Genomic DNA, 12,602 nt, shown 5'->3' with positions numbered 1-12,602 from the left:
TCAAACTTTCCAGCTGTGCCCCCGTCCGAGCCCGCCCGGAGCCCCCGACAGCGGGTCCCGCTCCCCTCCGCGCCCGGCGATGCCCCGGCGGACGGGGCGACGGGGCGGTGCCTCCCCCCGGCCCGGCCCTGCCCGGCCCGGCGGAGGCGGTGGGCGGCTCCTGCGGCCGCGGCATAAACCGCGGCCCCTCCCGCAGGTCCCTCTGTCCCCGTTGGACGGCGGGGAGGAGAGCGGCTCTCCCGCGGGAGCCGGGCGGAGGTTGCGGCGGTTCTTCAGCCGAGGGGCTGCGCCTGGTGGCGGCGGGGCGGGGAGCTGCGGGGCACGGGCGCGCCGCCTCCGCCTCCCGGCTGCCGCGGCCTCGTTCGCACGGCGGCGGCGGCAGCAGCAGGTTCCGGCGGGCTCCCCCCATTGTCTGCCCGCGGGCGGAGGGCTGCGCTGCCCGCCCGCCCCCCGCCCTCGCCTTTGTGTGCTCCGGCCGGCGGCGGGACGGCGCGGCGCCCGCCGTGATGCGCGCTGCGGGGCGGCAGGGGGTCCGCTCCTCCCGGTGAGAGGCGGGCAGGGACCCAGCCTCTGCCCCGGAGGATTTTTACCCGCAGTAGCCGGAGGAGGGGGACTATGGACTGAGCGCATCGGTGTACCATGGAGTCGGGCATCCGCTTGAGCACGCTCTGCCTTCTCCTCTGCCTCGGGCCAGGTAGGCGAATGCCGGACCCGCCGGGCGGGCACCCGGGAGCGGAGCCGGGGGAGCTTCGCGGTGGCGATGCTCTGGTCCCCGGGCGGCCGCAGGTGCGGGAAGCGGCGGGGCGGGAGGGATCTCGGAAAGTTGCGGTGTCGGCAGGTGGGGTGACGGCACTTTCTGTGTCAGTTGCAGGCTTTGGCGTGGACCCCTCGCTGCAGATCGACGTGCTGTCCGAGCTCCAGCTGGGAGGCTCCACGGAGGGCGTGCGCCAGGTGCCGGGGCTGCACAACGGGAGCAAAGCCTTCCTCTTCCCAGGTATGGCCGCCCCCGGCCCGCCCGGCCCCACTCAACTCCGGCCGCCGCGGTCGGTCCCTGCCCCGCGCAGGGCGCATCGCCCGGCCCCCGCGGCGAGGGCTTGACCGCTCCTGAAGTACCCGTGATCCTTTCTCTTCCTGACCGCTTTTCTTCTACTCTTCTTCTTGCCCCCACCCCGCTTTATTTTTTCTTTTCTTTTCCCCTCTATCTCACCACCCCACCCCCCCCCGCCTTTTTTTTTTTTAATTTGACTGGTAGATGCTTAATTAAAGTACAGCAGAACGGGGCTGGCAGATGGCTTGTTTTGTGAGTCGTGGGGTGCAGTCATGAATAATAGCACCACCCACTCTTCTGCTTCACTTGGGAATCTCTAAACATACCCCAGTTCCAGCTAGGGAAATGCGCCCTGAAAGTTTTATGTGAATCAAGCAAAATGCTGAAATGAAGTGACCTGGAGGAGTGAGGCAAGAAATAAAAATGCCCTTTTTTACTGAGTGGCCCTTTTGAGCTTCTGTATCATACCCCTTGTGTGGAAAAAATAATGAGTTTTGGTCTCTTTCAGTGCTTGTGGCTGTTTTTTTGTTCATAATGGGAATGGAAGTTTCAAAAATACATTTAGGAGGATTATTAAAAAAAATAAACTTCCTTATATTGTAATTCATAAAGGACTGTAAAACAGCACTCAGTGGCTAGCTGAATTTATTGGCATAGGTTACATTGCTTGCTCATTTTCAGTGTATTTTTGAACTACACTTTAATAATATACTGATACTTTAAATGAAACTGGAGTCAAGAATGCTTTCAGGAAAAACCTCTATCTTATTAAAAAACAAAATCCTAAATATGGCCTTTAAATGCAAGTCTCTTCTCTGAAAGATGATGAAATGCTCCTTAGGAACATGAGTAAAGAAGAGCAAAGAATGGCTCAACATCTGGTTGAGCAAGAGCAAATCTCATCAGCCCTGTAGTTTTAAAATAGGGGGACTTGATTGCTTGGCTTCTTGTGTTATGCCAGGAGTTCCAGCTTGGGTCTGAAAGCATTTCTAGTGCAACAGGCAAGAGTTCTCTCATATGGAAGAGTTATAATTAAAGGGAGATAAGGTCTGGAAAGGGAATTTCTTTTTCATGTTAGCATTAATGAGATAATTTATCAGAAGCTAATAGTTGCCAAAGGTGCTTCTTTTTTTTTTTTTTTTTTTTTAAGGTTATCTCTCTAGCGCTGTTCTTCCCCAGTACAGCCAGCATGTGTCACTATGGACATTAATGTGGAGACACATGGGCATATGCATTCTGAAACACTGACACATGCTGGTTTTAAACATCCCTAATGGACACTTGGCTGTAGAGCAGAATCCTCTGTGAAGGGGGTAACTTCTCAGAATGGCAACACATTTATGTGGCTATGAGGTTTGTGTTGTAAAGTAGCTGCAATTTTTAAGATATGGTTCTGAGTTGAGGTGCCATTGTGCTGTGTGGGGTGAGGGAGAAGTCAAAACTCCCTTTGACTTACATGGTAATAGAATTAGAGGTTTGTAAGAATAAGAGTTTTTATTGTATATTTTCCTAGTGTTGGGACAGAAAATTATTTAGTTACTGAAAAACTTTTTTTCAAGTTGTTCCCCTTTACTTTGTAATTATGGGTGCACATAGTTCCCAAATGAGTTAGCAGTTTAGTTGTAACAAAAGGAGACAGGAGTTTTAAATTTCCACCCCAACCTTTTTACTTTGTTGAGAGGAATTGGGGGAATAACAAGGATGAAAACACTTGGGTCTAAATGATGGCTGAAGTCACTCATATCCCTTGGGAAGTCTTCAGCACCCTGCAGGACTGGAGATTTTTTTCCTGCTACTGCATAAAATGACTGCTGATTTTCTTCTAGTGCACGATCCTTACTGAGCAGACAGATTTTCATTTTCAAACTTGCATTTAGAAATGGAGACATTTCCTTCCTTGATCAGACCACTGGGTCTACTAGTCATTTTTGTTCTGCTCTTAGAGCTCACACTGTAGGAACAGTGCTGCAATATATCTCTTTATGTGTATGTTTGTGTTATGTCAATTTCAAATATATGTCTCTTTATGTATATGTTTGTGTTACGTCAATTTCAAATATATGTATGTGCTGACTTTAAGTTTGCCTTTTGCCTATGTGTTTTGCTTAGTCTGTCTAAGGCCTTCCTGCTAGACACAAATATTTTTCTGAAAAGGACACAACTTTAAATAGTCTGAACTCATTCTGGAAGCTTTAACTTGTGATCTTTTGCTTTTTGGTTTCTTCAGATATTGAATCTTTTCTTGCACCATATACATATTTATGACATTGTAGTATATTGCCTTTTTTGATAGACTGCATTCTCAACTGGTGTAAAGCCTTACTTTACATATGCTTAAAACATACACAAAACCTAAATGCTGTTCTTAATTTTAGAAAGAAATTACGAAAGTGTCAGATTGAACTGCCAACAGGTAACAGATGCTTAAAGATAGATGATGGGAAAATTGTACATAAAGTTAAAGCAGAATAGTCTCCTTCTGTTTCTAGATGAAAAGTCGGTTTTGACTGCCTAATTAGATGTAGCATCAATTTTCAGTACCAGGGTTTTAGCATCTAATTGGCTGTTCTGACAAATTCTTCTTTGCTTAATTGATTTTCAAAGGTACTTATATTTCTAGGCCATATAACACAAGAAGCAGTTACTCTCTGAAGGTAGTTTTAGTCTGTTGTAGTCCATTCAAGAGCATTTAGACTGGTCCTTATACAGTTCCTGACTTGGAAATAACTATAGCCACTTAAAATTGGTGATCACTTGGAGTTTCTTTTGTGTACCAATCTGCTCTGTTGTTGTACAAATATTATAGAAATTATCAGATTTAAGAAACAGAACTCTTCCCACTGACTTCAGCGGGACTAGATGCTGTGGTCTTGAATTCTAAACTTTCGAGGTGCCTGGTCATCCCTGATTGTAGTGGATGGCACTATCTGAATGCCACTGTAATCTGGCTCTAGTTAGCTGCAGGGGCTTCTCTTGCTGGAAATGTGATTTGCAAAGTAATTGTAAAATGTTTCAGTGTAGCTTGTGGGAAGATAAAATTATGAATAGAAAACAGGAGGAAGCCTTCCAAAATGGTAGCGTTGCTGTATGTGAACATCTGCCAGCACCTCTTAGCCAACAGCAGATACTATTATTTCAAAATATGTTTAGAGGAAGATTATTCTTCTTTTGGTCAGAGCACTAGAACAGAAGTCAGAATATCTACACCACAAACTTCTCTCTGTTGGTAACGGTTTACGTAAGTCAGTAAAATCTTCAATACCTTTGTTTTCCATTTGCAAAACAGGGATGACACCTAAAGGTAAACCCCAAACCAGGGGAGTGGATTGGAGTGTAATGTAGTCAAAGGTTTTGGAGAAACACCAATTGCCATTCTTAGAATCCTATACTGCATTAATACAATTTGAGATTGATGGAGATGAAAGTCAATGTAGCCATTTTCCTATGGAAATATGAAAACCATATTGCTACAAGAGCACTTGTTGCATATGTAACTGCAGGGAAATTTGAAAAGGCAGTCAAAACCACAGCGACAGAGGCTGGAGGGTGCTGAGGGTTTTGGATGGGTCAGACATATCTGACTTAAGTCCGTGCTCAGGAGACTTAATGTTAAACATGTACAAGGTCCCAATAAAGCCAGGTATTTCAACTTGTAATAGGAAATGGCATTCTGAGGGGTGAGAATCTGAATAAGGGCTGCAAGTGTAACTTGGTCTCCTGTGCAGTCCTCTAGGCAGTAACTTTTTGTCACCCTCTCTTCTCTGTCTAGACTCTGTGTTATATATATTTTATAGATATAATATTTTGATAGCCTTTCTGGATCTTACTTGCTGCTGAGAGGAAATACTTTGCATCAGACTATCTTTTCTCACAAAGTGTACGTGTAGTAATGGAGATACCTTCCAACTGCCTCTAGCAGCAGTGGAGGGTGGTGGAAGGTACGCTGTAAATCAAGCCACTAAAAATGGAAGCCAAGTGATGTGTAAAGAAAGTATATGCCCATCAAAAGGTGTATATATCCCTCAAAGAGGAGGCTAAAGGGTAAACAGAAGAATACAGTCAGATGGTTACAAGCACAGGAACATGTATTAAGGAAAAGATAAAAAGGACATGGCAGTCATGAAAATGTGGGAGCTTATGTATCTGAATGCAGAACTTGGATCTCATTCAGAGGATAAGCTTTTTCTCTGCCAGTTGGGATGTGTAACTCTTAATATGTTTATAAATATTTGGATAATTCTGATGAGGGACAGTTCTACAGGCAAGATATGGTATATTCTGATGGGGAACAAGATGTGCTATAAAACACCAAAGTAATTACTTAATCTGTCAGTGGGATACATGAAAGGACTCAGCACTACCGTTCTTTGAATTGGACTTGCTGGCACAAACTGCTGGCAGGAAAAAAGCCCTAAAATAGGCATCTTTGTGTAAATGATTTGTTACCTATTGCTGTGTGACTGGATCATTAGCCTGTTATTTTGAAATGCTAGCAAAACAATGTTACTATATATATAATACATACCTTACATCCCTTAGGAAAGATCATTGGTTTTGGCCCATGACATAATCTCTGGACATTGCTAAATAAAGGAGCCAAAAAATAAAGCTTTAAAACTAGAGGTGAGTAAGCTTTCTGTAACAGAAACAGGATTTACATTGCCTATGTACTTCACAGGCACGTTTTGCCTTGCCACCTGTCACTGAGACTATGGACAGATGCTTTCTCCTGGTTCCAGCTGAGCCTGCTGAAAATATTACTGTTCCCAGCTGCTTGTTACCACCCATGAGCTAGAGGTTACTGTCCCCACAACTTTTCCAAAGCAAGAGGTCGTATGAGCATTCCCGTGTCTACTGATCACAAAGCCAGCCAGTTTCAGGTGCAAACCTGGCTGACTGCAGTGACATGGATTAGAGAGTCCTGTAAAATCCCCTTTCTCCAGCTGTACTCATCTCCCAGAGGAGTGCTAACAGACAGCTGGGGGAGACAATGCTGATGTTGCCAACTGGCAGGGCTGACTGCAGAGTAAATACCTATCTGCAGATTTTTTTTTTTTTTGTCTTGAAAGCAAGCTTGTTTCTCTCAGAATCACTGAATCCTCAAAATGTGGGACCTCCAGCATAGACATCATCTGCAGATAATAAAATTTCCCAGAATTTTTAGAAATACTGAAATACAGTTTAATTTCAGTAAGTACTGGAGTGTTTTGCAATGTTAGGAATGCCTAGTGTAAGCAATTACTCTATGACAATGCAATAGCCAGAGAGATCCAGATTTTGGTGTATCTGGAACAACAGCCAGTGCTGTCCCTCTGCTGCCCCCATCCCCTTTCGCCTCTGGTATGTTCCAAAGTCACCTCTGCATCTGTGCAAACAGTAACCATTATGGTACAGCCCTGCCAGGGTTGTGATCGATGCTGCTGGGGAGCCTGGCTGTGGCCATGAAGCATCTCCTCTCTCCAAAAGAGCTGAATGTTCAACATCTTCTTCCTCCTGTCAGCAGTAGTAGCAAAAGGAGGTGTTTGGGAAGTGTCTGCTGTTTGAAGAGCCTTCCCTAAATAAAGGAGGCAGTATGTGAGAATCCTGCATCCAGTGCCCATCCTGAACCATGCTGAGTTACCATGCAGGGACAACTAGGATGCACTTAGCTGCTGCACAGCAATACACTGCTGAATAATCATGAGTATGCCTATTATTTGAGACTGTGTTGCTTGCTAGCTGCTAGTTTATCTGCAAAACTGAAGGGGGAAAAAGTTACAGAAAGAAAAATAATTTCAATGTTGTGGACTTGTGATTGATGCTTGTAATGGTGCAGCAGAGGGTAGTACTGGGAAATGGAAATGTGAATGGGAACCTAATATACTGGAGGTACCAAGGAAACTCAAGTTGCCAGGGAAGAGACTGTAATCCCTGTATGTAGTCGTTCATACAAAATAATGTTAAGGAATGACAGAAAACTTGGCCTGTTGCATTTGGGGATTGTAACTGTCTTAGTGCTCAAAATTTCAAATAAATAATGTTGCTGAGGGTATGTATTAGGCATATAAAGCATCACAAAGGTGTAAGTGTAGAGCAATAGAGTTATTTTAAGTATGGCTCTATTTATTATGTCATTGTTCGTTGCAAGAAAAGGTGTTTTACACTTTGTTGTTTTTCTACAGTGGATTTTTTTGGGGGGAAGGAAAGGAAATAAGCAGAAATTAAATATTCCCCCTGTAGCTCTCTTGCCATGTGTCTTGATATATGGTCTTGACGTAGACTTTTGTCACCTTTCAGTCTGTAAAATTCTTAAGAGCATGGATTCTGAAAGAAGGTACAGCATGGGGAGAGAAATGATACATGCTTGCCGGTGCAGGCACTATACCTTGCCTGTCCAGATTCCCCTGGGAGACAGGGCTAAGCAGCATGACTTCCACGGCTTTGCATGGACTTGGTGGGACAGCGAGCACCTCCAGCCTCTGCTGTTGTCAACCTTTGGAGTGAATTAGTACCTACACTTATTAATCACCGAGAGTTTGACTCTATTTAGAGATATCCTATTGTGTTCTCATAGGCCTGACATGGTTCTTTTCACAGCCAGATTTCATCTAATATTTGCAATAAATTGGAGTCTCCAGGGGTCTGTTTTCACTTGGGTTAATGCTGATTCTCTAAAACTATTTTTAAAATGAGCATTTGGTTGTTCAGGTTAATTCAAATAACCATGTTCTGTTTATACATTAAGTATTGCCCAAAACAATTCATACTGATTAATAACAGATAGAATTGCATTTGCTTGTTCATACCTTTACGATCAGGCCCCTTCTAAAAATACTGCAGTTACAAACCCCTTGTTGAGCCTGGTATTATCTCAGGGCTCAAACCAAAGTATTTGTTGGAAAGCTGAGGATGGGTGTGATGTGCTGCTCTGAGGCACGTATAGAAGTAAAATACATGAAGATGGTGTCAGTGTGGTGATGTGGGGCAGAGTCCTGCTTGGTGTCATGAGAAGGGGTGAGATGCTCTAAGCCAGGGGTATCAAACTCATTTTCACCAGGGGCCATGTCAGCCTCATGGTTGCCTTCAAAAGGCTGAATGTAATTCTAGGACTGTATAAATGTAGGAGTAGTTCCATTTCTACAGTCCTAAAATTACATTTGTCCCTTTGAAAGCAACCATGAGGCTGATGTGGTCCCTGGTGAAAATGAGTTTGATACCCCTAGTCTAAGGAGTGGAGGCCAAGGTGTTTCTCCATGTCCATGACTCACCCACCAGGCAACCTCTCCTGGCAGCGTAGCAGGGGACCCTGGTCTCAGCTGAAGTTGAAGATGTGATGGTGACAGCAGGGCAGCATCTGTCCTGCATACTGGAGAGAAGCCAGCACCTGCGGCTTGTGTGCCCTCAGACAGGGGAACAGTGACTCTCCTGGGTAGCTGTCAAGCACATCTTTCCATATTGCTGGGGGAGGATTGCGTTAGCAAGGGGTAGTGACGTGGGAAAATGAGGGCTTGTTACCCTTATGTAATGGCTTTTGCTGTGACATAGTTCAGTAGTCACGAAGCGTGGCTGAGAGTAGGTAGGTTAATGGGTTTTTTTATGGTTTCTTCCCCCACTGCAGCACGATTCATTCTCCAGTGAGGTTTCAGAGAGGAGAGCAGCATTTGCTCTGTATCTCTTAATCTAGATCAGTCTTAATGTCTGTTTCCCCCCTCCTGTTTGTTTATAATATCTAGGAAATAGGTTTCCTATGCTCCTTCTCCTTGCTTCCATTCTCCCAGTCTGTATCCTTCAGGGCATATGGGTGCTGGCTTGGAAAAATAACTCCAAGAGTGGTTAACTGCACTGCTTCCGCTGTGTCTTAAGGGTGGTACAGAACTGAGCTTGTAAGCTATTTAAAACCAGTGAATAAGAGGTGGAGATTACATATAGCTGTTATGGAAAACTGTACTTCACGTAGTGACTCTTCAGTTCCATATATTTTGTCCTGTTTGGTCATGTGCCAAGGGGCAGATCCGCCGAACAGCTCTGTTCTCCTGCCTGCACTGCTAAGGTAGAGATGAATAAGGGATGAAAAATTGTTTTTCATTGGATTTTTTTCCTGTCCCTCCGTTTTGCTTAAATTCCTCTAATTTTGTCTCAATGTTTAAGAAATACTGATTTTTTTCCTCTCAGTGTTGTCTGGTAAGAAAGGGTACCTCAGTGTGCTCTGTGGGTTTTTCTTTGTTTGTGGGTGTTTGTTTTTGCCTAGTCATGTTTTCCATTATGAATGCTCACTCTGATATTTAAGGTAGCTGTTACTGAACTTTAAATACTTAAAATAAATTTGTAGCAAGTATGTTATTGGAGTTATGATTCTATTTATGGAGTACACGTAGTTTTTTTTTTTTTTTCTCCTTTAAACCATGTTTAGGTGGAAAGAATGCTATAGCCATTTCCAACGTGGAAGAATTTTAAGGCAAAAATTTCTCATTACTTGTTATGCTAACAAGTTTTTGTTTGCTTTTTTTTTTGGTGCATACTTTTTTGGGGGTGTGTCATCCTGGTGACTTCAGAGAGAAATAAGAGCTTAGAAAACTGACTTTTGCTTTGAGCTGTCTTGGCAGATGATACTCAACTCTTGTGCTCCTGCAGGGTGCTAAAGCAATGGATGTGATATTAAAAGACAAGAAGACTAAGAGGGACTTTTGAAGATGGTGTTCAAAAGAGTTTTAGCAGATTAACATATTTGCAGCAGCAACATTGCTACAACAGACTGTAATGTTTCCAAAGGAGCCATTACAATCAATACTGCTAGTGATCCATATCTGAGAATTTTTAAAGTGAAATTTGGGTGGCAATTTCCCCTCTGAAAACATAGAGGAAGTATAATAAGAAAAAGACCTCCAGTTGTAGAGTTGTCCTCTCCATTAGACAGAGCAACATTTACACTGCTTCCTCAGCATACATGCTTATTTAAGTATAATTAGATGATGGTAACATCCATACTGTTTATCTTATCAAGAGAAGATGACAGGTGCCAGCCTTGACTCCATGGCTGGGAATCTGTGTCTCTAAATACAGCTCCATAACGCTCCAGAAGTGTTCCAAAGGAACTGTTGTGGTTTTGAGGTCAATAATCTGGGTTTTAATGATTCTCTAAACATGCATTTGCAAATGGGGCCATGACTGTTCCAAAGGCATTCTTTCAGATTTCCTGTAACATTGGCTAATGTCCCTTGAACTTGAATCAGTCCCAGCTTTGCTCAGCCCCCATTCAAGGAGTGTGGCAGACTTGAGGAAATATGTGTACCTGGGTTGATGATGCTCTTTTTAAGAGTCTCTGGATATACCCTTAGCATTTGAAGCATAAACAAAGTATATTGTAGTAAGAGATCTGGGAGCTTGAATTTTTTTTTTGAACTTAGGTTGTGTCTTTGTTATTACATTCTGGGTTTCTCTGTTTCAGAAAATTATCAATGAATTACAAGGAGTGAAGAGAACAACAGTGAACCTGATTATACAGTAAAAAGGACTGGTTTACTAGAAAGCTTTTGAAAGAACTTGAGTACGTGCAGCTTGTCCAAGCAATGACGAAAGTATTGTATGATTAATGTCTAGCATTAGAAGATTCTTAGAGGTTTAAAATGAAGGAATTATTTAGTATTCAAAGAGTTAGAGGTAAGAGTAATGTAATGATATTATAGATGGAGAGGATTTAAGATAAAAGGAGACTTTCACAGTGAACTAGTTTAGATTGTGGAATAGCTACTGAAAGAAAGTGGTGGAAATATCCAGACTTGTGATATTGTAGAAGATAGCATGAAATAAAAAAAATATAGGAGATGTTAGCTGTGTTTTAGTCATTGTGTGATATTAGTTACTATGCTAAGGATGGGGTGGATGACCCTGTAAGTCTTTTTGTACTCTGGGAATCTGGATTGTTGGTGGAATTGTTCTGGTGTTATACAGGGAGAGATTTTCAAAGACACAAAGAGGCATTGAAGACTTGGTACTCTTTAAAATCAAGCTGGTGCATTTGTGTTCTTCCTAAAACTGTTCTTTGCATCTAAGTATGTTTTAAGGGTACTCAGTTAAAACAAGCCTGCAAGAGCATGGCAATCAGGGTTTGGAAGCATTTCTAATTTTAACTCATCCAAGCTTTTAAGTTGGGCACGTGCTTAAAACCTGTAGCTGATTCACTGAGGCTAATGGACACATTCATAGAAGCCTGGACTCATTAATACCTGATTTAAAAGGCATTTTCTTGCAGGAGAACCTGAACTCTGGTCCTCCTCAGCTTCCTTGGGACCTCTGTCAACTGTAGCTTGAGTCTCCCATATACTTTCTGTCTGTCTGCCCTGCTCATAGCTGAGCTGTGCGCATAGTATTCCTTGGTATCCCTTCTCTTTGATATTCCTGATTCAAAATCCTTCTAACCTTTTATTTTTCTGGCATTAAAACAGATAAAGGGAGTGGAGATTTTTCTGAGAATGTCAGTATGGCTGGTGGCTTGGGCCTTACTTGTCACCCCTCTGGCGCTCCCACCTCATTTCTGCTGGTACCTGAATTCTCTTTACGGTTCAGACTCCAGCCTTCTGCTCCCATCTGTTGGTGTTTGCTCAGCCCACTACTGGAGACCTGTGGCTAGCAACAGAGTTGTTGGATGTGTCAGCCATGCTTCAGATGTAATTTTTTTCCAGTGGTGGCCTTCCTCCCCCTCCCTTGCTGTGCTGCTTTTGTTGTTGGGATGGAGGTTTGGGTTTTCTGGAGCTCTCTAAATTGGTGACTGTTGACCATTCTCTTGTGTCAGAAGTAAATCTTTCATGCAGACCACACCTGGGAAATTAAGACAGATCTCATATTAATGCTTTCTTAAGCTCACCATTGTGTTGTATGAAAATAAATCAGCCTGAACACTTAGCAGTTTGGTGAGCTGAAGGCAGTTTACCCTTATGTGGGTACAAAAACAGTTACAGCCTAGAAAGCCAGAGGTGAAGGAAAACTAGGATGAGTGATGCAAACCATTGCAAAGAGGAAGAAACAGCTTCTTAATGGGGAAAAAAAGCTAAGCCCAGGACATCGACAGATGGAGTATCTATACCCAGCATGATCCTAATCCAGAGGTGCCATGGTGGGTGCTGGTCTTCTGCAGTCTGTCATTGTATGACCCTTCACCACTGGAATATGATATACTTGAGAAGCTTGAATTGTGTCGTATTCTGGGAGAAGGGTAGTTAATGTAATCCCACTTGATCTACACCTAGCAGAATCTGCTTGCGTGGTTTATTGTTGCCATTAAGTTTGTACTTGATTGTTTTTAATTGATTAACATTTGTTTACCTTTGGTAGCCTGCTTTTTCATTTGTAAAAAGCTGACAACACTGTTTCCTGCTCTTGTCCTCCCTCTTGACATGACTTGTATGACTCTTTATATTCTGACCATGCTATACAACTAGGGATTGGAAATAAATTCAGTCTTTTACCAGTTCTCATGTGTGTCGTGCCCTTATTACAGTACCAGTAGGGCTGCAAGGCGATGCATTATTTTTTCTTGTGCTCTTCAGTCTGTGTCCCAGTGTTAACAGCGTTTCTTGGT

The 12,602-nt window shown here is 43.3% G+C and overlaps 1 protein-coding gene across 2 annotated transcripts in view; it reads left to right on the top strand.

Moving 5' to 3' along the window:
* The first annotated feature begins 215 nt into the window (after nt 1–215).
* NELL2 (neural EGFL like 2) overlaps nt 216–12,602 on the top strand; it is a 152,785-nt gene continuing 140,398 nt past the window's right edge. The window contains exons 1-2 of one of the 2 annotated variants that reach the window (XM_082043446.1): nt 216–694; nt 872–994. In XM_082043446.1, coding sequence (XP_081899572.1) covers nt 640–694; nt 872–994 — 178 coding nt within the window. In that variant the 5' untranslated portion in view covers nt 216–639. Of the gene's footprint in view, nt 695–865; nt 995–12,602 lie in introns of both variants that reach the window. The other variant, XM_082043445.1, reaches the window with a different exon arrangement.

Source organism: Streptopelia decaocto (assembly GCF_964273445.1).
Source record: "Streptopelia decaocto genome assembly, chromosome: 1".
Lineage (NCBI taxonomy): Eukaryota > Metazoa > Chordata > Aves > Columbiformes > Columbidae > Streptopelia > Streptopelia decaocto.
This window is presented reverse-complemented; position numbering and strand designations above follow the sequence as displayed.